This window comes from Carassius auratus, unplaced genomic scaffold (assembly GCF_003368295.1).
Source record: "Carassius auratus strain Wakin unplaced genomic scaffold, ASM336829v1 scaf_tig00000876, whole genome shotgun sequence".
Lineage (NCBI taxonomy): Eukaryota > Metazoa > Chordata > Actinopteri > Cypriniformes > Cyprinidae > Carassius > Carassius auratus.
The window spans coordinates 507,812-533,681 of NW_020523328.1; the positions used below are offsets into that span (position 1 = coordinate 507,812).

Genomic DNA, 25,870 nt, shown 5'->3' on the forward strand with positions numbered 1-25,870 from the left:
ACTCAGTCTCAGTGGGGCTACAGTATCAAATTCTGGGTAACATTGTACTTGCAATTGCATTTTCTGTTTGTGCACACATAATTTGCAATGTCTGTCAAATTTTAAATGGAACCGCAAAGTCCATTTGACATTTAATTTTCAACATGCATGCAGGAATGTCCCAGCCATATTGAAAGAGCAATAGCAGTGGCTCTGATTGCAATTTAAGTTCCTCAATAACTTTACATCAGTGTACTACTGTATGTATGTGGTGGATAAAGTCAGATATATTACCAGTATATTTTCCTTCCATTTACATTGTGATGGATTAACCAGAATATCAGACAAAATATGGCAACTCAACATATGTGAGTCAAACAGCCTAGTTGATGAGGTAAATATTACAGATTTTTTTATGATGGAATAACACCTATTTCACATACTATTTTTTATAAAGGTAGGCAATACAGTACCCAGTAAGCTAATATCTTGAACATTGCCTGAACTTTTGGACTTTCCCTGGTTTCCCAGCTGGCAAAGATTCAAGATTGTGTAAAAAAATAAAATTCTGGCAGGGAATAAGTAACACAGTACTAACGACTCGAATGGGTAGAGTGGGGCATTAGCACTCTGCACAGGAATCTAACCTTAAAATTCGCTGCATTTCACAACTGTGATTGTTATCTTCTTCAGAGTGAGTCAGTTCCTCCATCACAACATCTTAAGTGTCTGTAAATGGTAACAAAGATTGCTCATGGGTCGGGGAGTGCAAAAATGTGATTCTTCAGGGACTAGCCAGTGCCATGCTGACCTTTAGACCACCTTGATCTGAGGGTAGCAAAGGCCTAAGCTGAACTATGACATTCACTATGTGAAGAGACTGAGTCATTCTCAACTGTCTGCCAAACTACAGTTATTAATAAACTGCCTGTTGTTGGTGGCAATAATATCCTGATCAAAAAGGGGAGGGAAATACCTGATGAATCTGGGTTATATGCTAATAAGTGCTCATTACACATTTGAAATTAAGCAAGAGGAAAACGGCTAGTTGAAGCAACTGTTGAACAAAATTGGGCGGAGACGTATTTAAACAATGAATGTATAAAATCCCACCTCCCATTATATTTTGGCCTTTTTTTAGAATGGAAACAAGAGAGCAGCTGCCCTTCGCCACCCCCCCCCCCCCCCCCAACTCCTGTTTGTCACAGTGAGTTATCTTTATCTTCATCTTTTAACTATCAGACTTGGGACCATATTCAGGCTGTCATCTCTCTGACTCACATACTAAATCAACAGCCCCCTTCACACACTCAACAGATAGCAGACCCATTTCATCGCACAGCTAAGTCATGGCGGACAAAAAGGACAGCAAGATCCCCAGTAAGAGCGGCCTGATAAAGAAGAAAGAAAAGAAATTGGAGAAAGTAGAGAGTAAACCTGAAAAGGAGAAAGAAAAGAACAAAGATAAAGGAGAAAAGGTGACAAAGAAGCCAGAGAAGACCCCAGAAAATCCGCAAATAAATGAGACGATGCCTCAAGGAAATGGGGAAGTAGCAGATGGTGCCAAAGGCCCTGTCAAAGATGAGGAGTTTGAGCTGGAGCCTATGGAGCTGCCTCCATTCGAGATCATTATAGGGTATGTCAGACATCTTTCATGATCTCTTATCACAAACTGGACCCACAGTAATATTTCTATCACTCAGCAAGAAGAGTGGCATATCTCAGAAAAAAAGTATCTGTAGGGATACAACAGCTTGTCACTGGGTTATTTACCACTTAAACAGTTCATAATTTTAATTTAAGGGGACATATATATCATTTTAAAGGTACTAACAAGCTGTTGTATCCCTAAAGGTAAATTTTTTGCCAATTTGTTTCTGACACTGTCTCTTCAAAATTCATAACAGCAAGACATATTGCATGACACCACAACCTAATTTAAGATGACTTTGCCACTTGTTTGACTTTGATACTATAAAAGCCATTTTTAAAAAACACGAAAACTTATAGATAAGTGTGCTTGGGTTGGTCGGACCAACTTTGACAAGAATTACATCTGAAATTCCAACATGTTGGGTAGGAACATTATACATTTTAACAATCCAGGTCACTGCTTTGAACCACAGTTGTTTTAGGAAGTTGTGACTCTTCTGTAGGCTACTCAGTATAAAATTCATGTCTTTATGAGTTTTCCTGTCCCTGCCATGGTGTAGTATCCCGAAACCATGATGTTGCAGGAACTTCATTACCAAAGGTTTCTGGGCACTGCCTTCTATTTGAACAGTTTGACTATTTCAAATGCACCCACAGTGACAGTTGCATATAATCTGGACCAAATGTCTTTCAACAGGGTACATCACTAAGTGAGGTCCATAAGGTTTGATTGACCCGCACAAACCCAGACCCGAAACACCATTGGGATTAATTGCTCTTGCGTTTAAATGGGAGCAAATCTCTAACCCCAATCCTTACCCAACCATGATTTAAATTATAGCAGACAGCACACCTAGAAATGAAAGCTGTTAAAGCAGACTAATTCACTATATCTGGTTTTGAAATTGTTCAACCAGCACATAGTTGTGTTGTGTTCAGGTGGCCATTTACTTTAAGCCCTGTAGTATACATGAGGGCCAAAAAAAAAAAAAAAACCAACAAGTTTAAATTTTACCACTCATTGGGTTCTTCTTTCAAACTAAATAATACTCAAGAGAAACTCACCTGAGATATGAATTTATTTTAAAAAAGTGATCAATACAAGAAAAAATTACATCCTTTTGAGTCACTGCCTAACAGAAGCACTTCTTGTCCAGTGTTAATCCATTCATTTGTTTTGAAGCTACACCACACAACTTTGACAAATAGTATTTAAAATCTGTTCTAATTTTCAGTAATGATGTCATGTAGTGTATTCCAGCTTTCAACCTTAAAGTCTCATTTCCAAACTCTTCCCACAGAGACCGAATGAACCCGACCTTCTTTAAGTTCCAATTTAAAAATGTGGAATATTCCTCTGGACGCAACAAGACCTTCCTGTGCTACCAGGTAGACATTCATGGAGGCTCTGCAGAGACAGAAGGCCTTCGTGGTTACTTGGAGGATGAGCATTCAGGTTCACATGCTGAAGAGGCCTTCTTTCATCAAGTGCTGGCCTATTATGACAAGTCACTCCACTACACAGTGACCTGGTACACGTCCTCGAGCCCTTGCGCATCCTGCTCTGCTAAGCTCGTAGAGATCTTGCGAGCTCGCAAGACAATGCGCCTTAATATCCACTGCTCCCGTCTCTTCCAGTGGGAGGAAGCAGAGATACAGGCTGGACTTCAGGCGCTAGTTAGGGCAGGGTGTAAAATACGCATGATGAGGCCTGTGGATTTTGCGTATGTTTGGTCTACGTTCGTTGAGAACGAGGAAGATAACTTTACACCCTGGGAGGACTGTCAAGATAGCTATGATTATTATGATGAGAGATTGTGTGATATTTTAAAGTAGGGTAAGCAAAAAAAAACAGCCAACAACAAATATAATACTTAAAAAGCAAATTTTTACAATGTCCCTATAATTACTACAGCATTGTTTTCTCTGTCAACACTATTCGTCCAGTGAAATCACTTTGTTGACTTTATCGATTTGAAACTTACATTATGAATTCAAACCACAAATAAATAAATAATAAAGGTAATATTTTTACTAAGTATCATTTTAAGAAAATTTTTAGAAGCTAAACATCTGGGTGCAAAATTCAAGCATAAAATTCCTGTTCACTCTAAGCTAATTCTTTTGCTTACTAAAATATAGTTTGCTTTGCTCTAGCCTCTAAGCGTTGTTTAAATACCGTATTCAATTTTTTTATTTTATTTTTTATTATATGATGAATTTTGGCATTCTCCCTGTATGTAAAACAATAAATTAGCACAACTGCCCAATTTAAAGACAGTGGTGTGATGCTTTTCTATGCTATATATATGTACTGATGCAGTGGATCACAACTGCGTTCCTCGAGTCCCCCCTAAACTGCACATTTTCGCTGCGTCTCATTTCAAAGGCTGCACCCTCCAGAGGTCACATTTGTCTGCTTTATCTGCTGACTGTTATATTCTAAAGACAGAAATGACTGTAACTATGCCTCATGAGGACTAAGAGTGAATTTTATAATGGTTGCTTTTCTGAAATGAGAGAGGTTCTGTGACGTTCGAGGATGACAAATGCAACCTTTGGAGGGTACTGCTTTGGAAATGAGACACAGATTGGAAACATCTCCAGTAACACAGATGAGAACCAATGTACTGAAGAAGAAAATTGGAAAATAAGGATATCAGAATAATGGTGGAATCATTATTTATGGGACATTTATAGTGCACTAATATTAGAGCTAAATTTAATTTAGTGATAATGACTGGAAAAATATGAACTAGAAAGCATAATTTATCAAACAATCCAGTGACCCTTTAGTGAAGAAAAGAACATCCACACAATTTAGAGATGCAACAGTAGAATGGAAGAACAATGGAACTGAACCCCTACATATTCTTAGAGTATATAACTGGAACAGTATTAAGAGCCTATGTTTCCCAGAACAAGACTAATGAACACCCTACACACCATACACTATGCTGTGAAATTCCATTGGAATAGAAAGCCACCCCCCAACCATTCTTCAAGTTTCAGACCTACTGTGGTCTAGATTGTGTACACAGTGATGGAGATTTGTGTGTCCTGGAAGACTTCTGTGATAATGGAAGACACATTTTCCCATTTCAGTTTATCCAGACCACAGCCAATCCTTCCAAGAGAAAACGACATCAGTCATTGAGGTCTATTCAGCAGAAGGCTAAAATCAATTAAAAAATAAAGTTACCCTAATTCTTTCCAACTATTTAAAAATGCAATTACCAAGCTACATTTGAGTTTTCACAACTGCAGAATTATTCTTATTGTCATTTTCAAAACATTTAGCTAGAATCATATTCAAAATAAGCAAATCTAAAACCAGTGTCTGCATTTAAATTAAAAACAACACTATTGTTATTAAACATGTCAGTTTACCGAGGCATGGATATACTGTTAACGCCATTGGCCAAGCAGTGTTCCCTCATAGACACGAGGCTCTGTCTGAGATTGTCATAAGTGGGTTTTTGGTTGTACTTTTTCTTTGTGACCTGGTTCAGGAATAAAAGTGGAAAGGAAGTTTTTCTTAACAAGAAAGCTTTCATTTATTTAGTAAAACATACAACAGATGTGAACTAAACCCTACAGGCCATCTTACCAAGTAGTACACAAAACGCTCTGATATTCTCAGGACAGCACACTGCCCAGGTTGCTTCTCTGCACAGAACAGAAAACTGGGAATCAAATGGGTGCAATTTGAGTGTCACTTCTCTTCTTATGATAATTCTCACTCACTCTGAGCCAGAAGCTCATCTACTCGTCCGAAGGTCTTCTTGAAGAGCACAGCGATCCCTGCTCCCATGCGGCAGTCTTCACTGATGCAGTGCGCCAGGGCATCGGTGGGTGGACAGGTGAACAAATCTCCTCTCTTGTGCAGCAGCCGCCATCCTGATCTGCACATCAGCTGCAATAAATGAACAAGAACACAAACCCAATCAAAACAAGACAATGCCCACAACCAACTCTACAATTATTATTATTTTATTATTATTATTTAATCAGTCTGAATACCCTTTTCACATTCTTTTGCTATGGAAGTCTTTGGTCAATCTTTACACAGATCCGAAAAAGTAAAAGAGCAAGCTTTTTAAAAGTACTGTTACTCAAATAATGATATGCTTACTTTTGCCATACCTTCATCCACAGGATTCTGCCTCCCAGATTCCTTTGACATTTGAGCAGGGACATGACTGGAATTATTTCCTGTACTGACACATTTTATCTCGACTACAAATAGCTATTGAACATTTGCGGTGTTACGGTCTAAGAGAAATATACAGGTCATTTAACACACGATGGGAGATGTTGTCACACAATATGGGGAAAGTCACAATATTACATTTATTCTGACATGAGAAGAATACACAAATATTGGAATATATAAACAGCCTAATAAGCGAAATTTAACAGTAACCTTCCACAAATTATCTGTAAATGTATTACAGGATAACAGTCAAACACATAAAAACAACAACAACAGCAGCGTTTTGGTCAACAGAAAATGTTGACCAAAGCTCTCAAGCTATGGCAAAAGTTTAAAGTGAGATTAGTTGAGGGGCCAATCAAAGGGGAGGAGCCATTCAAATATTTGGAGCACACAATTCTCTCAAGTTTTCGCAAGCAGTTCAATTTTACCTATTGTTCATAATTGACCTGAAAAAATAGGAATGATAACCAGGGTTCCCTGTTTTTAAATGAATCTGAATCAATTACCCATTCACAAAGCCAGTCACTTGCTTCATTCCTGAATTAATTAGTCATTTGAACAAATCAATTGAATAAATGATTCAGTGATAAACTCAATGATTTGCCACCACCTACTGGCAGTTTTAATTCCATTTTTAAAGTATCTTTTCTGTTATTTAGTTTGTTTAAATTTGGACGAATTCGATTCATTTAATGTCTATACCTAACAAGCCACTTTTGTGTTGTTTAGTGCCACCTCTGTAGAAAAAAAAATAAAAAATTAATACTGATTTAATTTGATTGGTAACTTTTTCTACTTGAGTTTATTCTGTTGTTTTAATTAGATAGTTTAAACGAATTATACATATATTTTTTTAATTTGACTTAAAAGATGACATATTTTTAATGAAGTTAGAAAAATGCCATTACAAAGGTGTAAAAACTAAATTCCCTGTAAATCACTTTAAGGAGTCAAATATCATCTTGTAATGGGAAGGCTAATATTTCATCAGAGTTTTTGATTATTGATTAGAAGGTGCTCCTGAAATTTTTGACTGGGCTCCTAATTTTTTATTTTTATTTTTACATTAAAAAAAAGTAAGCTTAGAGCCCCATTTAACCACCTTTTATTAATTTCTTTTTTTCAAATGTTATTATTTTGTTTGATGCAAGAATATATATTTTTATCAATATTTGAGAAACTGTATTTCAATATTACCATTGTGAACTCCATTGAATTCCATTTAATTAATTTTCGCTGAACACGACTGCAAGTGTAAATGTCATGATGCTACGTATGCCATTATGAAATTTGGCCAGAAACGAGCCAACTGAACAGCAGTACTCAATGTACATATTTGTCTGTCTTTTTTATATTTACTCACTGTTATATTATAACATCGCTAGTACTTTCTTTCGTTTCTGGTAGCCAAAGCTAAGTAAGGACTCTGGTGCAAAGCAGCTTGAGAGTTGACTGCATCAAAAACAAATTAGCATGAATTTGGCTATATTCCACAACATCAGCTCTCACTATGTTTGATCACAAGCAAGTGATTTCGTCCAGGAATCGTCAAATCAATATGCTAAAAAAAGGTAACCCTCAGCATTCATCGGATATCGCTCTTTCAACTGTGCGCGAACCCATGTTGTTTAAAGCGCATGCAGCGCGATCACGTCATTTTCGAAGAAACAACAACATACGCACAACCGGCGCAGAGTTATAGAAGGTCTACACAGAGTCACGCCCACTTTTAGGGGAAAACAAACCGCCATACAGTATTGGATCAAGGAAGTGTACTAACCTTACAACATGCCAAAGAGTTGTTGTGTGCACTAATAATGTCTGTAAAACCCCAAATTTGAAATTCATGGCTACCAGCCATCATCATCAATATCTTTCTGTTATGGAAATTTCATGAATTACTTATGATGCTAATCGAAAGCTAAGCCAGGCTAGTTGTGTGAATGGACACAAAAGTGCACTCAGTACTCTAAATATAAAGACATAATATATACATTAAAATAGGTTTACTTTCAAATATGAAGTAAAATCATTCACTGGCTTACCTAGTGACTCGATGAGGTACGAGTAAATGTCCCGTTAAGACACTTCTGGCCACTGGGTGAAGTTGTTACACCAGTTTGACACTGGGAGGGACGTGCTGTTTTTAAATTGACCAAATTAAGTTTGTTGATATATCTTTCACGCTCTGTGGCAGGCAAGGTGGAAATATAATTACTTGACATGTTTAGTTGCTTTTTGCCGCTATTTTGTGTGTAAGTCTATTGGAAATCTAGTTTATTTGAGACTTGGGTCTCTGCAGAGCAAAAGTGGGCGTTTATCACCTTTGTGGGTGTTTTCAAACTCCTGGGTGTTTCTAAATCATGCAATCTAAATGACCCCCCTTACCCAACTCAATCCCTAAACCTAACGTCACTATGACGACAACCAATCAGAGATCATGGTGTAAAAACACCCAGCTCTGGTAACTCCCATTACTTTCCTGCAGAGACCTAAAAAGGGGCGGTGACGAAATTGACAGTTACGTTCCCGGATGTGCCGGTTGTGCGTATTCTAATTTCTGATTTGCTGGAAGATGGCATTTAACCTATGCATTTAACTCTGACAGCTATGAACTCAGAAGAGAGCTTCCCGGTATTCGTCCATTAATTATAGCAGGAGAAGTTATCCCTTTTTTCTCAGCGTGAGAAATACATTGTGTGGCGTGAGAGCGTGTGAACGGGTTGAAATCGTTTGAAACGCGCATGTCTCACGGTGAATGCGTGACACTTGAGAGCCCCAAGTTAATTATTGTTTATATTACATATTGTTACATATATAATATTGCATATTACAATACATAAACAACACCGTGACGACACAAAATTTACGGATAAGTACTGTCCAGTTGATATTCATCAGTAAATACATTACTAATTAAGGTAAATGGGCCAAACTAAGGTGTGTTTAACTTTACGTTACATGCTTTAATTCTTAACCAACAGCCGCTGGATAGGTACGTCGAGTTCTGGCTAGAGATGCAGGACTGATAACTTACCACAACAATGAAGCTGATGTGTTTTACTTCCCTTTAAACATTGATATGGTTCTACTCACACATAAAATAAAGAACCAGGGGGAAAATGGTTTCTCTTTTGCTTTGTGTTCTAGTTTAAATTAATGCTGATGATAGGCTTGAGCGCCATCTAGCGTTAGGGAGCCAACTTTATAAATCCACTGAGAGACAATGAAGGTTGATAAACGCTGATAAAAGCAAATGAAAGGTTACATTTAATTAATATATATATACTTACACAAAAAAGCTTCTATAACGTATGCATTTGTTGTGTTTATTATTTCAGACAGTATCACACATCAGCATTTAATGGTTTATTTTAAAAAGTAGATAATAAAACATGTTTCTGTAGCACCACTGATTAAAAAAAGTGACAATTAAATAATAATTAATAAATTGTGAACTGAACTACAGATAATTAGTAAACTGTTGACATCCTGAGACTAATAATTATTAGCAAATGATATAACATTAGTGATGTTATGATGTTAATTTAATCATAAGATGGCTTGAATAAAATAGATAGAAACAATTCCTTACTATTCTGCTATGGAGATATTTTAGGGTTTTGCTACCCTGCTCAGTAATATAATAATAATACAACTGCCAAAACAAAACCACACTTACAATTTTTTCCAAACACAAGCGTGACCTGGTAATAAATGAAAAAAATAAAATAATTACATTAAATTATAATTGATGAGTTTTTATTTTAGATTTTACTTTTACAATTTTGACCTTCCGGAGACTTTTATTTACAAACATGAGGCATGCCAATTTGAAATTGGTTGGTTGTTTATAAATTGAGTAATATGCTACATACAGTAAACTCAGATGCACCTCATCTGAATAATAATAATAATAATAATAATAATAAAAAGTCAGAAATCCAGTCAGTCATGAAAGTGAGCATTTTGCAAATCCTAACAACAAGAATGAAAGAAACAATAAAGAAAACATGAATATTTACGTTTATAGAATAAATTATGTTTGTCAAAAAAAATGGAGTTACACCACTACATTAGAAAACAAAGTGCTGATGGCTTAAAGCTGCAGTCTTTAAATTTTGCCTTTTTGTCGCTATCAGTGTTTGAAAACCTGGAATTGTAGATCCTTGCAGAATTATATTCCATGCGTGGGTTGTGATCCAGCGCGGATGAATCTATTTTGAGGTGGATGTGTAGCTCTCAGTCACTGCACCAGTGTGGATATTCACTGTATATAGTAATCACAGATTCCAGTCTTGGAATATATGACCCAAATAATAAATTTACCCACATATTGTCATCTGAACAAGTAAGTAACAAGACTGCCACGGTTTGTTCTGACCAACTGAGGAAAAAACCATTACAGTAAATCGTGCTACCAATTGTGATTTAATCTAACGATCGATTGGCTCATATCACATCAAACCCTGCAAATTATCATTATCATTATTGTTATACTTTATACTCAAATTATTAATGTTAATAACATCCGAATTGCAAGACTATGAGTATAGTGTGTATTAGAATGTAGATTTCAATGTCTGTACAGTCTAATCTCTATTGACACATCATTCAAGTTTAATATTAAGAAATTATCTTAACCCAAAAAGCAAACCATGCTCCCATCGAACTGGTTTTCTTTAAAATACACATCTTGTGTGAACCCAGGTTATCTGTAATCAGAACCACATTTAAAACTGGAATATACTTTAATTTAATTCATACATTAATTTCATATAATTAACCCTTTCTTGATTACAATCCGCCAATAAGATAATTTTTGAACTGCTGTGGGAATAGGCTATAATAAAATGTCAGCCACCTGCAGGATCTTCACATGTTCTAGCATAGTAGCCGGGACAACTTCTTTATGTTTACAGACGTGACGTAATGACGCAGTGTCATGCTCAAATTTTCCGCGAAAACCTACCCATACCACTCAATTTAGAAAACATTATTCTAAATTAACCATTGTGAATCGGCTAAAGTAAGGCGATAGTTTGCTCAAATATTGATTCTGGATAATTTTTCAACCAAAAAAGTTACGGACTGCAGCTTTAAATTTACTTGAATGAACCACGACTAAGACTGTACTTGAAGCTATGCATGCTCTGTATATGTTGGTTGAGGTGTAGGCTTCTGTTAAGAGTTGTTTTGGGGAATATGGAGTTCAGAAGTTGGCGCTGCGGCTCCTCTGTTCATTGATCCAGTCCCCAGGGTTCACGTCCATTTGCAGCATCTTCATGACCCATTTGTCACGTCGTGCCCCATCGATGAACTCGTCCAGAGACAACTCCCCTGTGGACACAGCAAAGAAACTCAGCATCAGCTGCTTTTACAAGAAAGCCTTTGAACAGAAAGCTAGAATTTCTCCGCAGTTTGATGAATTATTAACATCAGTGAAGTTAAATAAACGCAGGCTATGTATTATAATAAAGGAAAAGACTAAACTTTGGCTTGACCATTTAAAAACTGTAGAAATAAAAATATGTTTTACCATCTCCATTCTCATCCACTAGCTCAAATATTCGGTCCACCACCTGATCTGGGGTCAGTAGGGTACACTCTTCATCAAGTTCACCATGGCAGGCTTTCTTTAGTCGGTAGATTGACTGTAAAAGTAAAGTAAAGGTGCTTATACATAACAACTAAATACATAAATGTCTTCTTTATAGTGGTATTACAAAGTATAACAGCATCTCTGCACACAAATGTACCGTTGTAACAGAGCTCATATGGATTAATCCCCTGTAAACATCTCACTAGTGAGTTTCAATGTCAAGGTCAAAGTTATGAAATTGTAATCTCTGTACCAGAGCACACAGAATTATGTTTTTCATCCTTTTTTGACATGAGGTTTGATTACCTCCACAATCTCCCTGAGCTCTGTTTTGTCGATGCAGCCGCTCCCGTCCTTGTCGTACATTTTAAAAGTCCATTTCAGTTTGTGCTCCAACTTTCCTCGCAGCACTAGATTCAAGGCTGCAACGTATTCCAGAAAATCAATAGTGTTGTCCTATGAAATTATTTTTTTTAAAGGAAGATAAAGAGAAAGAGGATTGAACTGTCAAAAATTATAGATTGTTTTCAGTGTCATTTTCTAAACATGCAATCTCTTTCCCAGTGTATATTTCTATTATATCTGTGTTAAGTATTTTATACACTCACTTCTCACACAGTGTACTTTTTGAAACTTAAATGAAATTGAATTACTTACCCCATTTTTATCAAAAGCACGAAACATGTTTTCTATATAATCAGCTGCTTCTGGGTTTCCCGTTACACCAAAGAAGCTCTTGAACTCGTGCATGAAGAGCGTCCCGCTCGGACACTCAATCACAAACTTTTTATACCACTCCTGCAGTTCAGCAACATCAATCTCTTTATCGTCCGAATCCTCACTGAGTCGCTGACCCATCGCGAATGATGACAATAAAGAACACAAGCTCTGCTTCTCAACAAAAAATGTCCATTATCACAACTGGCAGCTTCACTGTCCTGGCATCCTCCTTGATCCAGACATCCCAATAAACCTTTAAGCTCCAAAAACTGATGATACAACACCAAAAATGTTCTGATATATGAGACAAATGTATATCCCCTTAAAAAAAAAAGTAGAAAAAGTTAAAAATTTCAGTTTGTACCAAAGTGTAAAACTAACCACAGGCTTTCAATAAAGGTGCTCTTACTGGCTTGGGATTCAGTACAAGGACTTTTTTGGATCACATGACAGCAAGGGATTATTCATATCAATCCATGTCTGAATCAATTAGCTTGAAACAAGATCAAGAGCTTTGCAATAATTCATCATTTAGTACACAGAGTGTTCCCTTCCTCGGTTCAGGCTCAAGGGCTCCCCGAGGGTCTCGTGTCAGAACATTAAACATGACCTGATTATTTTTACCTGTTAAATTTAAAATAATCTTTTGAAGGCCAAGTTGATGGCCACAAATTCCACAAAAAATCTTAGATTTAATTACTGAAAAAAAAATCACTCAAAAATGAATCAATGAAAATACATTTGGATAGTGTTTACTTCGTCTATACACTATAATAGAGAACTTAACCTTTGAGAAACCGAGAAAAAAAAGAAAGATAATCATGGACACCTTCCCCCACGTGTAAACTTTGTTTTTCAAAGTTGTACAGTAAATAAAACAAAAATATTAGAGCACATTTTACAAGAAAATACTATTTCATTCATTTTACTACAAAATTTCACATTTAATTCATTGTTACTTACCATTTCCTTGTAATTATTTGTGAAATTTACTAACACTTTCTGTTTAAATGTTCTTTTTTATTATACAAATATTCTATATATTTTAAAATGTATATCTTAATATAGTTAATTAATGATATACTGTGTAGCATTTTTGACCTGGGGGTCACTTGTTTGACTGAATGGGAAGAAATGTTGAAAGCCCTAACTGTATCCTGCTCTTGGTCACTCAATCCTGTGAATCGTTCAGACAATCTGAGTCATAATCCCCTTTGCCCTCTGTTATTACTATTAATAGTTTTTCAAGAATAGGATCTAGAGAAGTCTGGCCTAGTTCATGAGGGTGGTGCATTTTGTCTGGACACACTTAAAACCACATAAAAAGTTATAATCTTTAAAATAAAGATTATTGGCTTCAGTGGTTCCACAAAGAACTTTTAACATATGTACTACATTTGAAAAAAAGTAATTTTTTATCACTTCTTCATCACTTAAAGGTTCATTCTTTTGGAACCTTTATTTTCCAAACAGTAAAAATGGGGTTGTGGAATTCAGGTATAGGCGACCCTGTCCAAGTGGATCAATAAACATTTTTAACGAAACATGTTGCCTTTATAACTCAAATGACAATTTGATCCTGCTACTAGCAGCCTAATATGAAGGCCACAGTGTTGATAGTTCTGCAACTAACTATAAACTCAAAGAAAGGTATTATGTGATATTACAGAATATAAATAAAAAGCAGCAGACTAATGTTATGATTTCACTATAATAATCTCTTTATATATGCAGTGGAGTAGTGTGTGTCATACAGTGTCCACAATGCTTTGATGCATCACACACACCTGCATGCTGACACACTGAAATGTTACTGGTCAAAGATGCTCAGTTGTCTACAAGTGCAAACAGATAGTACAGCAAGCCACATCTGTTTTTTCAGTCCATTAATTTTAAAGACCTTTTCCAAAGTGCTGACTATACTTTATAAGGATAAGCTCCTTTGGCTATAGGTGTCCAGGCCGCTCATTGCACAATTAATTCACAATCTTATTGGATAAATAGTGAATGCAATAACAAATATGGAGAATTTGTACACTACGTCATATACATTTAGACTTCAAAATAATATTTTTTACTTCATTTTACACATCGTTTACTTGCAATTTGCTTTTGTTCCATGCATTAGACAACAAAATCTTTCTAGTGCCATTAAAATCAATTACATCTGAAATGATTTAGTAGTTTTAGAGTCATAATTACAGCAAATAAGGCAGTAATCAGTACTGACTGATGGAGAAAGGCGTATGTTCACTATATATATTGGCGTAATAACAAGTCATAAGTGGTTTGTGATATCTTTAGATTAAATGAACTGCTGAGCAATGCTGATTTTTATTTGTGGTCAGGATGATTAATATATAAACATGATTCATCCCTGCTTTAATCTGATATGACACTAGATAAGTTACACAATGATACAAATATAGCCTGTGAATAAGTAACACAGACAAGAAGAGAAAGCCAAATTAAATCAAATTTAGTAGAGTTTTGTTAAAGAGAAAAAATACTAAGAGTTGCCCCTGGGTGTCAGTGTTGCAAAGGCTAGCGTTTCATGCTGTGATTGGCTGCTCGATCACATGCTTTTGAGCCTATATGAATGAGTTTTTTAGTGCTAAATTGATTTACACACAAAATGTAAGCTAGTTTCTAGTTGCTCGAATTAAAGAAGGTCACGTCAGAATCGTCTTGTTGTGAGGATTTAACATATTTCTTTAAAACGATTACTAACGTGAATGTACCTCAGATACACCTCAGCATTAGTCAGAGCACTGACCGCGGATGTCAACATTATGCAATCAAAAAAGACTCAGAGAGGAGAGTTATTCATTGGCTCTGAATTGAGATTAATGTCTGATCCAGTTGCCAGGGCAGTGAAATAATATTTCCTCTGTCTCTCATCCCACCTCCACAAGCCCCTCACCCAAAACACACAGCAGGGAACCTAGAGCAATAATTCTGAAGGTACATCTCGCTCCTTTAATAAGAATGAGTAATAATCATCCACAGCACACACACACACACACACACACAGAGGGGAAATTAAAAAGCAGAAATTAGGATAAGTACAGAGTGCTACTGTTTAATTAGAGTATCAGCACAGCAGTTACCTGAGCAGGGATTCAAAGGCTTATTAAGTACTTTACTGTTTATAGTTCATTATTTTTTGATGCAAATGAGTGAATTATTTGGCTACGTCCTTCATTTAATAATAGCCTGTGTAGCCTGTTTGAAATGAAATGCATTCATTATTTTATTAATATTACTACAAGAAGGTGCAGGAAAGCACAACATAAAACTGCCATTTAGACAACTGCCAGACTGTTAAGTCGTAAATCAACCCCTAACAGGCGAGGCAAGATACTAGACATCTTTAATCCCTGTCTTGCCAAGACGTGACATTTGAAGATGTTCTGGTTGTGTACTTCATCCAAAATAAATGGAGGTGACATTTTTGGGATTATTGGTTTATCTTCGTTCTGTAAACCAGCCAAGAAAAAAATGAAACAAAAACAATTCACTTGGGCCGGACCGGATGACACTGAGCCTTTTACTAAGCTCGTTTCCACCACTGAATAAAAAATAAAAAGGGTAATTGCGACTTTTTAAGTTTATAAATGAGTTCATATCGCACAATTCTGAGGAAAAAAGTTAGAATTGTGAGCTATAAACTCACAATTGCGAATTATAAAGTCAGAATTGCAAGATATAAACTTTGCGTGTTTTAAAGTTAGAATTCTGAGATATAAACTCGCAATTGTGAGTTAGTCAGAAATGTGAGATATAAAATTGAAATTTTGAGAAAATAGTCTTTTTGGACTTTATATCTCTCAATTCTGACTTTATAACTTGCAGTTGTGAGTATCTCATAATTCGGAGAGATTATGAACAAGTTTTTATCTCACAATTCTGACTTTTTTCTCGCAATTGTGACTATAGGAGCCCAGTCTCATGAAAATGCATATAAATAGCACGCCCAATAAAAATTGTGGTATTGATACACAAAAATGGACTTTGGTCTGCATATATTACACAGTTTTCATGTGCATATGATATGCAGGTTTTGTGGACATATGATACATATCTACTCCACAACCCTAAATCTACCCATCGCATAGCATATGCATGCCAAAGCCAATTTTTGCATATCAATACCATGAGTTTTTGTTTTATTTGGCCTATGTACTTTCATGAGAACAGGTTAGGACTATATCTCACAATAATGACTTTATACCACACAATTGCAGTTATAAAATCAGAATTGCGAGATATAAAGTCATAATTCTTACTTTAAAACTCGTAGTTGCAAGTTTGTATCGCACAATTCTTAGAAAAATAGAATTGTGAGTTTGTATCATGCAATTCTGAGAAAAAACAAACAAAAAAGAATTGTGAGATAAAAGGTCCCAATAACCTTTTTTAAGTTTTTATTCAGTGGTGGAAATATTTTTTTTGTAATTATGTTAACATGCGCTGTATTTTCAACTACCCTACCAGTTTGCACATCAAGACGCATCTCGCAGTTTTGCCAGCTTCTTACACTCGATGCGATTTTACGACACCATGTTAAATGGATACTCCACCCCAAAATTAGAACGTTGTCATTAATCATTTACCCCCATGTCGTTCAAAATCTTGTTCATCTTCAGAACACAATTTAAGATTTTTTGGATGAAAACTGGTAGGCTTGAGACTGCCCCATAGACTGCCATATAAATAACAGTGTCAAGGTCCAGAAACGTATAAAAAGCATTGTCTGCCATCAGTGATTCAACCATAATGTTTGTAATGTTACTTTTTGTACACACAATTCCTCACCTCTGTCTCTCTGAATTCACGTAGCGCCAATCTGGCAAATCTGAGCCGTATGCTCTTCATTTTGCTATGCTGCATTCTTGTGTTCTTACATTAAAGTTTAAGAAAGACACACTGAACCACACAGGATCACATGGAATTTTTCAAAGAGTTTATTACAGAAATCGCAGTAGAGGCACTACCTCACATATATAGGCACTGAACTACTGAACTGGACTCCCAATTGTGTGTCAACATGGCTCAACACAATTCAGATTTAAATCCAGATCATGTTAACCCATCTATAAATTTCAAGTGAAGTTCTCTATGTCATATGCAGCTTGAATCTCTGATATAACATACAATGGGGGATTAAATCTGTGCAAGAGATTTCACTGATATTCTGTGCAGTATATATATTGCTTTCTAACTACTCTTCATCCTGACAACATTATAAAAGGTGCTGTAAGCAGTCGGGAATCTTGGAATATTACACATAAATGTAACTCTAATCTGACAGATATCACTGAAACAGGTGTCCAGAGAAATCACACCTATCTCTGTGACAGCGCTAGAATCTGTAGACAAAAACAATGAAATATTCAGGGGTCGCCAGCGCAATTTTATCCAATTAGAAACACTCTTTATCTGTCAATCGTTCCTGTCTTTGAACTGTGGATATTTTTTGAGAGAAGTTGTGGTTGTGAAAATGAGCAAAATATTGAAAGGCGAGCACTTACAGCACCTTTAAGGAGACAGTTCACTCAAAAATTTAAATCCTGTCATCATTACTCACCCTCATATCATTCCAAACGCTTTTGTCAGTCATACAGATGATGTGAGGGTGAGTAAATGATGCCAGAATTCAATTTGTTTTAGGTGAACTATCCCTTTAAGACAGGCAAATTAAATTTCTTTCATGTAATCATAAACATTTTACACTATCAATAGCCATCAATAGCCTAGTTATGAATAAACGTCCCAACTCCCATAGGTTCATGTCTACAGTGCTCATACAACATCAATTCTACAGTCCCATAGTTCTTCACAGAATAAACGCAGATAACAGTTACCTGTTTTTCAAAGTGTAACGACAGAGGCTGATTCAGTGCGTGGTCGACAACAGTATGCTAGAGGGTATAACAGCTTTTGCTGTGTGGATGGGTGCAGTGTAATCTCATGGGACACTGTGAGTTCCCCTGGGCCGACCGTGTGTCTCTGCTCATCTACCTCAGTGTGAAACAATCCTCCATGGCAATATTTCAGATGTGGAAAAACATGAACTACAATTGCATTTTCTGCTCAGGGCTAAAACCAAGACATATCTGTCTAGATTAGAGATTATGCAGTGAGAGAATGTGGATTTTGATTGATTTTCGTATGGAAATTATGAGTCAGAAGCTGAAATGTGCCTAGAGTATCGGCACTGGGTGTTGAAGACTGTCGGAGGCCATCAGCTACCACTACTACATCACTACATGACGGCACAACATCATAAAAAACAACAGACCATCTCAACAGCTCCTCAGATTACGGCTCAACATGACAGCCTGTCACCTCACAAAGCAACAAAACAAACAGGTTAACCCACGAAACACTGGAGAAACTGCATTTAGTTCAACAACCCACCACAGAGAATATTCAGAACATGGAGAAACATGACAAATCACTGCAAAACAACTGCTACTTAGGGTTTAGGTGATCATACACGGCGTTTACGCCAAAGTGTTTTACACACATAGGGTAAAAGACGAAACGCATTTGAATGTTTACATAATAAAAAAAAAGCCTATTTGAATTTCCTAAAGTAATTTAAAGCACTGTGGAGAGGTCTGAACGGCCTCTGAAATAAACAAATCGAGTAAAACATTTTGCACCTCTAGATATGAAAATATGAGCTCACTTCACCCACATCCGCCGGCGCTCAGATCATGGTCAAATGAATTCAGAAAACAGCCTGTTTAACATCTTGAGACATTTTTTTTTTTTGTCATGAGAGTAAAGATGTTCAGCATTTCTATTTCGTAGAGGCAGCAGAAATGAGACTCGAGCGAAACAAGAAATACTCTGCCAAGATGAGTCATGTGTCTTGTTGCAGAAGTCGTAGACAAGAAAAAACAGAGGTATATTTCTCTCGGCATTATCTCTTTCCCTCAGATCATCTATTCACACGTTGTCGTCTCCTGCGGTGCTGGAGGGGGTTTCAAATTTGAACCTCTGTGACATCTAACCTCACATAAAGCAAAGTGAAAATGAACTTGCTCTTTCAGTTAGCCTGCAGCCGGACCTACATTAATGAGACCAAAAATTTAATAAAATAAAATGAAAAATGGAAAACTAAAATTACATTTAAAACATTTTTAAATAATAAAATATAACAAATTCCCATTGCCATCTTCGAGTCCTTTGTTGTCTGTGAGTAGGATGGCTTTCATAGCTTCATACAGAAAAAAAAATATCTATTTCCAGTTTAAAATGACACGCATGATCTACATCTGCCAGCACAGCATCACAGTCATAGGGGAGGCGCAAATCTAAAACAAGTATGTGGATCTTATTAATTGTTCTTTTGATTCTAATGTTTCTAAGAGGCATTTTAATGTTGGATGTAAACCAAACTGACATACACTCCTCACCATCCCAACCAAAAACATACAAACGGCCATTTGCACTCAAACAACAGTCAGTATGAATATGTATGAAGGTCTGTTTATGCCCTCGGGCACCGTATCGCCTAATAACAACAGGTCAGCAAACCGTCTGAGACCAGAACGTGATGATAATCTGTGTGTGGGTGCACATATTTATACAAACACACGCAGACCTGATAAATCAAACCCATACTCACCTCTCACAGCAAAGACGCACCTGAATTTAGTGCATTCAAACCTTTCAGTCAGCATTGTGAATTCCTGACATGCATGAGTTCTGTTTTCAGCATGCTAAATAGCTCAGTGACCCGATACCCTTGTCAAATCATCAGTGGGGGCAATACAAGACCCTCACAGCACACTGGTGAAGCGAAAATGAGGTGTATGAGGTCCAAGGCAAGGGTTTTATCTCATCAAAAATTACAGGAAGTGAGCCCTCTGTCCTCTTCCACGTCCCCTAGGAGCGTTCATCTCTCACCCTCTAAATGGGTCACTCAGAAACCGTGAATCGCAACTGCATTGACTAGATTTAATTAGCTCTTACCCTGAAGAAACAACTTCCGATTAAATATGAATGTGACTGTGAACTAATTTCCTGTGTTTAATGTGCTGAGAGATCTTGGAAATTTCTACAGTTAATTTATCAAGAATTTATAAAATTGTAGTGTCTAATAATTTGTGACCATGGACCACAAAACCAGTCTTAAGTGTAAATTTTTCGACACTGAGATTTATACATTATCTGAAAGTTGAATAAATAAGCTTTCCATTGATCTATGGATCGGACAATATTTGGCCGAGATGCAACTATTTGAAAATCTGGACTCTGAATCTGGTGCTTAAAAAAAAAAATCTAAATATTGAGAAAATCACCTTTAACGTTTTTAAAAAGAATTCTAAGCAATGCATATTACTAGTCAAAAATTTTGATATATTTTTAGCAGGAAATTTACTAAATATCTGAATGGAAAATCAATAATTTTGAGTCATACAATGTTTCTTTGGCTATTGCTAAAAATATACCCCAGCGACTTAAGACTGGTTTTGTGCTCCAGGTTCACATTTAGTGTAAAGGTTTTCCTCAAACAGCACACACCAGAAGAAAAACACACTTTGTAAGACTTTGTCCAAACTTCGTTAGTATTAAAGGAATGTTCTGGATTCTATACAAGCTCTACCGCCACAGAAAATATTTTTCAACTGGTTCATCAGCAAATAAAATAAAATGTGATAGCTTTATATTTACAGCAATGAACTTACAGTGGTGAGTCTGTAGGGTAGGACATTACATTATAGGATTTTTTTTTCATTTTTTTGTTTTGAGAACGTAACCACAAAAAATAACCATATTCATGCAAACATGAGAGTTTTGAATATTTAAACCTTTAACATAACCATTTAAAGCAGGTGACTGACCCATACATGTGTTTTTAGATTATGGATTATGATGACATACATAAACTATAGCAGGTTTTTTCACACCTATTGACCAGTGAATCTGAGATAAGGACTCTTTAAAATAATGAGCCATTTTACCTGAAAAATACACTTAAGAATAAAAAATTATTGATATTTATTTTTGGTATTTGGGGTCAGTATTTGTTTTAAATAATACTTTTATTCACCAAGGATGCATTAAATTGACCAAAAGTGACAGTAAAGCCATTTATAATGTTACCAAAGCTTTTTTTTGTGAAGTAAATGCTGTTTTTAAAATGCATCATGTTTTCCACAAAAATATATAGCAGCACAACTGTTTTGGACATTAAACATTATTAAAAAAAATTATCTTGAGCAGCAAATCAGCATATAAGGATCATTTCTGAAGAACCATGTGACACTGAAATTACATTTTTAAATATATTCAAATACAGAACAGTTTTTTCAAATAGTTAGCCTACTATATTGTAATTTTACTTAATAATTGATCAAATAAATGCAATCTTGGTGAGCTTATGGGACTTCTTTTAAAAACACAAAAAAACGTAATAAATAACACTAACATGTTAAATAAAAGATGTTTGTACAAATTAATTACTAGAACCACTTCAATTAAAATACATACCTTTCCTCTTAAATGTCCATTGCAAGAGCATTACTGTAAACCCATTATTTTGCTTGTTTTAGGGACACATTCAAATGATCATCTGTCTAATCGACAGTATATCACAGATCCATTCAAGCTAAACCTGTTTTGAACCCAGAACATTGCTTTAATAAACCAGCTAGATGAACCAAGTCCTCCTCCATCTCCCCTGTCTCATGCTACAGTGAGGCATCAGTGATTAGCCGTTAGAAGAGTTGCTCTTTCCACGCATAATGATGCTCAATTTCACACGTGCATGGCTGTGAAGGTACAAAAACACACACACACACATCCACCTCCCATTTCTGAAGTCTCGCGCAGAAGATCCTCTGTTTGTCAATAATACAAAAAGTGCTAAACATGCTACCTCAGACGGATGCTGTGGCAGCGTGGTGGATATGGCCCTAGGTTCCTCTTTAGTTTGCCAGAAAATTACCCTGCTTTGATACTGAAAAATTCTGTATAGTTCAAAGGCGCCTGGAGTGTTGCGTGTGTAGGTCTGCACATTTATCTATATTAATATATCAATATATGTATAATTATATTTATATATGTATTCATAAATATATTTACTATATTTAGTATAGTTATATTTAAGTATTTTTTTTGCTTGTCTTAGCTATCCAGTCCAAAACTCTTCTGTCCAGAGGTGTGGAACGCTGTCCAAGCTCCAGTAGATTGTCTCCACTATTCAAAGTATAAAGCTGGTGCGTCCTCTGAGGGGAAAGTCTGTGAATATTTGTCAGAGACACACACATGTCATCTTGACGTCAGTATGCACGTGTGTGTGTTTGCAGAGCTTACACTCCGGAAAGTACAGCATGTGAGGATTTGTGTAGTTGTTCATTAGTGTGTCAGACGGTCTCTTTCAAACAGAGGGCTTCCACGGCGTTGCTGGGACCCTGGGACACCCCTCCGATGAGGAACAGCATGTTTGGGGTCTGAATGGAGGCACAGGAGCAGCGAGGGCTGGGTAACGGGGCCACGGGTTCCCATCTCCTCTTCAGCTGGTTATAACTCTCCACTGACGCCAGCGGGGACGGCTGGTTACCTGAACGCACACGAAACAAAGCACCGTCACAAACAAACAGAAATACAGAACCGTCTGCACTGAAGTTCCCAAAATGTTTAGCAAGTGCATGACAATTCAAATGTATCAATGGGTTACATTGATATTAAAGCTGCAGTAGGTAACTTTTGTACAAATATATTTTTTACATATTTGTTAAACCTGTCATTATGTCCTGACAGTAGAATATGAGACAGATAATCTGTGAAAAAATCAAGCTCCTCTGGCTCCTCCCAGTGGTCCTATTGCCATTTGCAGAAACTCCATCGCTCCCGGTAAAAAATAACCAATCAGAGCTGCGGTCCGTAACTTTGTTTGTGTTCAAAATGTGTTCAAAATGTATATAAAAAGCGAGTACACCATGAATCCATTTTCCAAACTGTGTTTTTAGCTTGTCCTGAATCACTAGGGTGCACCTATAATAAGTGTTTATATTCAGACTATTTTAGATTGCTTCGGGTAGGTACCGCGGCTATGTTGTCTTTTTGATTTAATACTGCTGTAGACCATGTAGCTGTGAGTTTTGTAAGTTTTGAAACGGGCCGCTATGGAGTGCTTAAGGCTCTGTGAAAATTTCTGTTGTTCTTTGTGTATCCTGTATCTTTAAAAAAATCACTAAAAATACTGATGACGACTCCTGCCCTACACAGATTTTTAACCAATCAGATGCTCTCTAGAAATAAGTATGTCCCACTCCCAGGGCCACTTACATTCAACTAGCAAGTATCAAATCACAATCCATGACTGTGATGATGATCCCTTTAATATTTCCCTAAAGTAAATATTTCCAGATTCAGTACATCACAGGCAGGTGTGCAGAAAGCCCTGCACATTACACAGCCTCTCGTATCCAGCCATTCAATCAACACAACACCCTCTCCACATTAGCATACAGCATCCACAGCGCACATCCTCTCACAGCACACACACACACACACACACTGCGGATGTTTCTTGCAGATGAAGCACTTGACACCTGGTGGGTTTTGGGACTAAAGCAGGTTTGAACAGGTGGCAGCATGCAGATTTCTTCAAATTACGTAACTCCAACAGATTCTGTGGCTTATGCTTCGGGAAACTTTTGCTCTGATGTTGCAAAATAAAGAAATATATAAATAACAACAAAGTTTCCCTAGTAAATCCTGGCACAGACACTGCAGTCACAGTGAACAGCAAACATTTTCTCATTTTCCTCAGGGTCAGTTCAACGAGGCTGGCTGTTTACACTCCTTTGCCTTCAGCGCTGAGACCTAAATCATCCCGCGCTACCTGCCGCTAAGTTTCCATGGTTACTCGAATTGAAGTGCAGATGATATGGACGGACTGGTGCAGTGTCTATTGTTATCATAATTTCCTGGTAGAACAAACACTTGGGCGAATCCGTTTGCGGTAATCAAAAGTGTCACGTCGAGCTGTGCTCCGGCGCTGGCGTGGAGAGCGAGAGCGTGTTGCTACGTATCCTCAGGCTCTTTTATGTTCACAGAAATACATATTTGTAAAAGCGGTTTTGTAGGAGCTGTTCGCAAAGGTTAGATTGATCTTTGCTGAATGATTTTCACCATCATCGATGGGGAGCCAGCTACCTCAACAGAGAAGAAAATCTTAAAGAAAAGTGTTAAATATACTGTAGATCTAACTCATAAAATTAAATCTAAATGTTAAATCTTTATGTAGAGCTAAATATTCAATGCTTTCCTCCGGCAGCAGCTAACAGAAAATATCTAACAGAGAGATTTTAAAAATTAAAAACATAGCACAACCATTTTCCATTTTTTTAAGTTGTTTTCCCTGGAAATAAATAAACTGGTTATAAAGTTTGGAAAATTTGGTAAATGAACATGCTATCCAGGTTGTTGTGTTAACTGGTGATGAATTAAACCAGGTGCATTGTAGTTAAAATAATGTAGGATAAAGTACAATAAAAAATGCCTTTATTTTCTCATATATATATATATATATTTCATCAGAATATTTTCAGCTGATGCAATTTCAGGGCATTACTACACTTAACATAAAAAAAGGTTTCATTTTTTATTTATTTATTTTTGTTATAATGGTAATATAAAAGCCACTTGTTTAACATACACTGATCAGATAAATATCCTGAGTCATTACACTGGTTGCTATAGTAATGACATGAACATCAACACAACGGCAAGAGTCTTTCTCACACCACAACTGAGAGAATCTGTCAGAGTGAAAAGAGGGAGGAAAAACTGGAAATTTTGTCTTTGCTCAAGTCTGTCATGACATCTTGACACAGTGCTGAACTCGGAAGGCACATTAAGCAACGGGGGCATTTTACTCAGTCAAGCACAGAATGCACAAAACATAGAATCATTGACGACATAATGAATTCCACTATAAAAAGTAAAGTGAAAAATGAAAAAATGTGAGCACAGCTCCAAAAATATTATCCATTTTGTGTGATGTGTTATGGATGGTGCATATAAAAACATTTTAAACACAACGAAAACACACACACACACACACACACACACCGAGCTAGGTAGTAAATGGTTACATGTAATCTGGGTTCAAAACTTTAAGTACTTGGAATAAGATTAAATCACATTTTAAAATACTTGTAATCAGACTACAGTTACTTTTTTTATTGATTACATGATTATATATTATTCACACACTAGCAATAAATTACTCATAAGTATTAGTATAGTATTACTATAGCTTTGGAAGTCTTTTGTCTTTCAAACACATTAAAGAGCCAGTAAGAAGAAAATTCTAAGCTTTCTATCACTGTTTATAAGTCCTGTACAATAGGTTTAAATCCATCCAAGGTTAAAAAACATTGTCATTTTGTCAAAATATCATTTTAAAATTACCTCAATTCTCAGAGATCCCCAAACGGTTCGCGCGAAGCTGTTCAAAGATTCAGTTTCCTCAAACCCCACCTTTCGGTAGCATACTGTGTTCGGATTGGTCAACTAACATAGGTTTGATTGGTTGTTCCGCACACAACTTCATGGTACACAATGCGTTAGCATCTTTTTGGGGTGAATTGTCTTATTCCTCTCATCGCGAAGCAAACAGTAAAATAAAAAACTTGAACAGTCTTGCTGCTTTTTCTTCTGTGTGG

The 25,870-nt window shown here is 36.5% G+C and overlaps 4 protein-coding genes across 5 annotated transcripts in view; 1 reads left to right on the forward strand and 3 right to left on the reverse strand.

Annotated features, from left to right (window-relative positions):
* Window positions 1–1,188: 1,188 nt before the first annotated feature.
* Window positions 1,189–3,886, forward strand: apobec2b (apolipoprotein B mRNA editing enzyme, catalytic polypeptide-like 2b). Its single transcript, XM_026242127.1, has 2 exons — window positions 1,189–1,615; window positions 2,934–3,886. The coding sequence occupies exons 1-2, from the start codon at window positions 1,329–1,331 to the stop codon at window positions 3,466–3,468; spliced, it is 822 nt and encodes a 273-aa protein (XP_026097912.1). The 5' UTR covers window positions 1,189–1,328; the 3' UTR covers window positions 3,469–3,886.
* Window positions 3,887–4,026: 140 nt separating this feature from the next.
* On the reverse strand, window positions 4,027–7,206 carry oard1 (O-acyl-ADP-ribose deacylase 1). Its single transcript, XM_026242128.1, has 5 exons — window positions 5,779–7,206; window positions 5,380–5,548; window positions 5,243–5,301; window positions 5,023–5,135; window positions 4,027–4,759 (listed from the first exon to the last, which is right to left on the reverse strand). Exons 1-5 carry the CDS (start codon window positions 5,830–5,832, stop codon window positions 4,657–4,659), a joined length of 498 nt encoding a protein of 165 aa, XP_026097913.1. The 5' UTR covers window positions 5,833–7,206; the 3' UTR covers window positions 4,027–4,656.
* A 2,660-nt stretch (window positions 7,207–9,866) lies between these two features.
* On the reverse strand, window positions 9,867–12,566 carry LOC113069091 (guanylyl cyclase-activating protein 2-like). Its single transcript, XM_026242063.1, has 4 exons — window positions 12,111–12,566; window positions 11,760–11,909; window positions 11,391–11,505; window positions 9,867–11,191 (listed from the first exon to the last, which is right to left on the reverse strand). The coding sequence occupies exons 1-4, from the start codon at window positions 12,309–12,311 to the stop codon at window positions 11,064–11,066; spliced, it is 594 nt and encodes a 197-aa protein (XP_026097848.1). The 5' UTR covers window positions 12,312–12,566; the 3' UTR covers window positions 9,867–11,063.
* An 8,964-nt stretch (window positions 12,567–21,530) lies between these two features.
* The window catches only part of LOC113069135 (kelch domain-containing protein 8B-like), a 100,971-nt gene continuing 96,631 nt past the window's right edge, over window positions 21,531–25,870 (reverse strand). For both annotated transcript variants that reach the window (XM_026242130.1, XM_026242129.1), the window contains one exon: window positions 21,531–22,755. In XM_026242130.1, the coding sequence (XP_026097915.1) occupies window positions 22,559–22,755 (197 nt within the window). In that variant the 3' untranslated portion in view covers window positions 21,531–22,558. The remainder of the gene's footprint in view (window positions 22,756–25,870) is intronic.

Coding starts and splice junctions, on each gene's coding strand:
- LOC113069091 (XM_026242063.1), bottom strand. CDS start 12,311: ATGGGTCAGCGACTCAGTGAGGATTCGGACGATAAAGAGATTGATGTT. Junction 11,910..12,110: donor GTGCTTTTGATAAAAATGGG/GTAAGTAATTCA, acceptor ATAATTTCATAG/GACAACACTATTGATTTTCT. Junction 11,506..11,759: donor AGCTCAGGGAGATTGTGGAG/GTAATCAAACCT, acceptor TTACTTTTACAG/TCAATCTACCGACTAAAGAA.
- oard1 (XM_026242128.1), bottom strand. CDS start 5,832: ATGTCCCTGCTCAAATGTCAAAGGAATCTGGGAGGCAGAATCCTGTGG. Junction 5,302..5,379: donor AGATGAGCTTCTGGCTCAGA/GTGAGTGAGAAT, acceptor TGTTCTGTGCAG/AGAAGCAACCTGGGCAGTGT. Junction 5,136..5,242: donor AGCGTTTTGTGTACTACTTG/GTAAGATGGCCT, acceptor TTCCTGAACCAG/GTCACAAAGAAAAAGTACAA.
- apobec2b (XM_026242127.1), top strand. CDS start 1,329: ATGGCGGACAAAAAGGACAGCAAGATCCCCAGTAAGAGCGGCCTGATA. Junction 1,616..2,933: donor CCATTCGAGATCATTATAGG/GTATGTCAGACA, acceptor CTCTTCCCACAG/AGACCGAATGAACCCGACCT.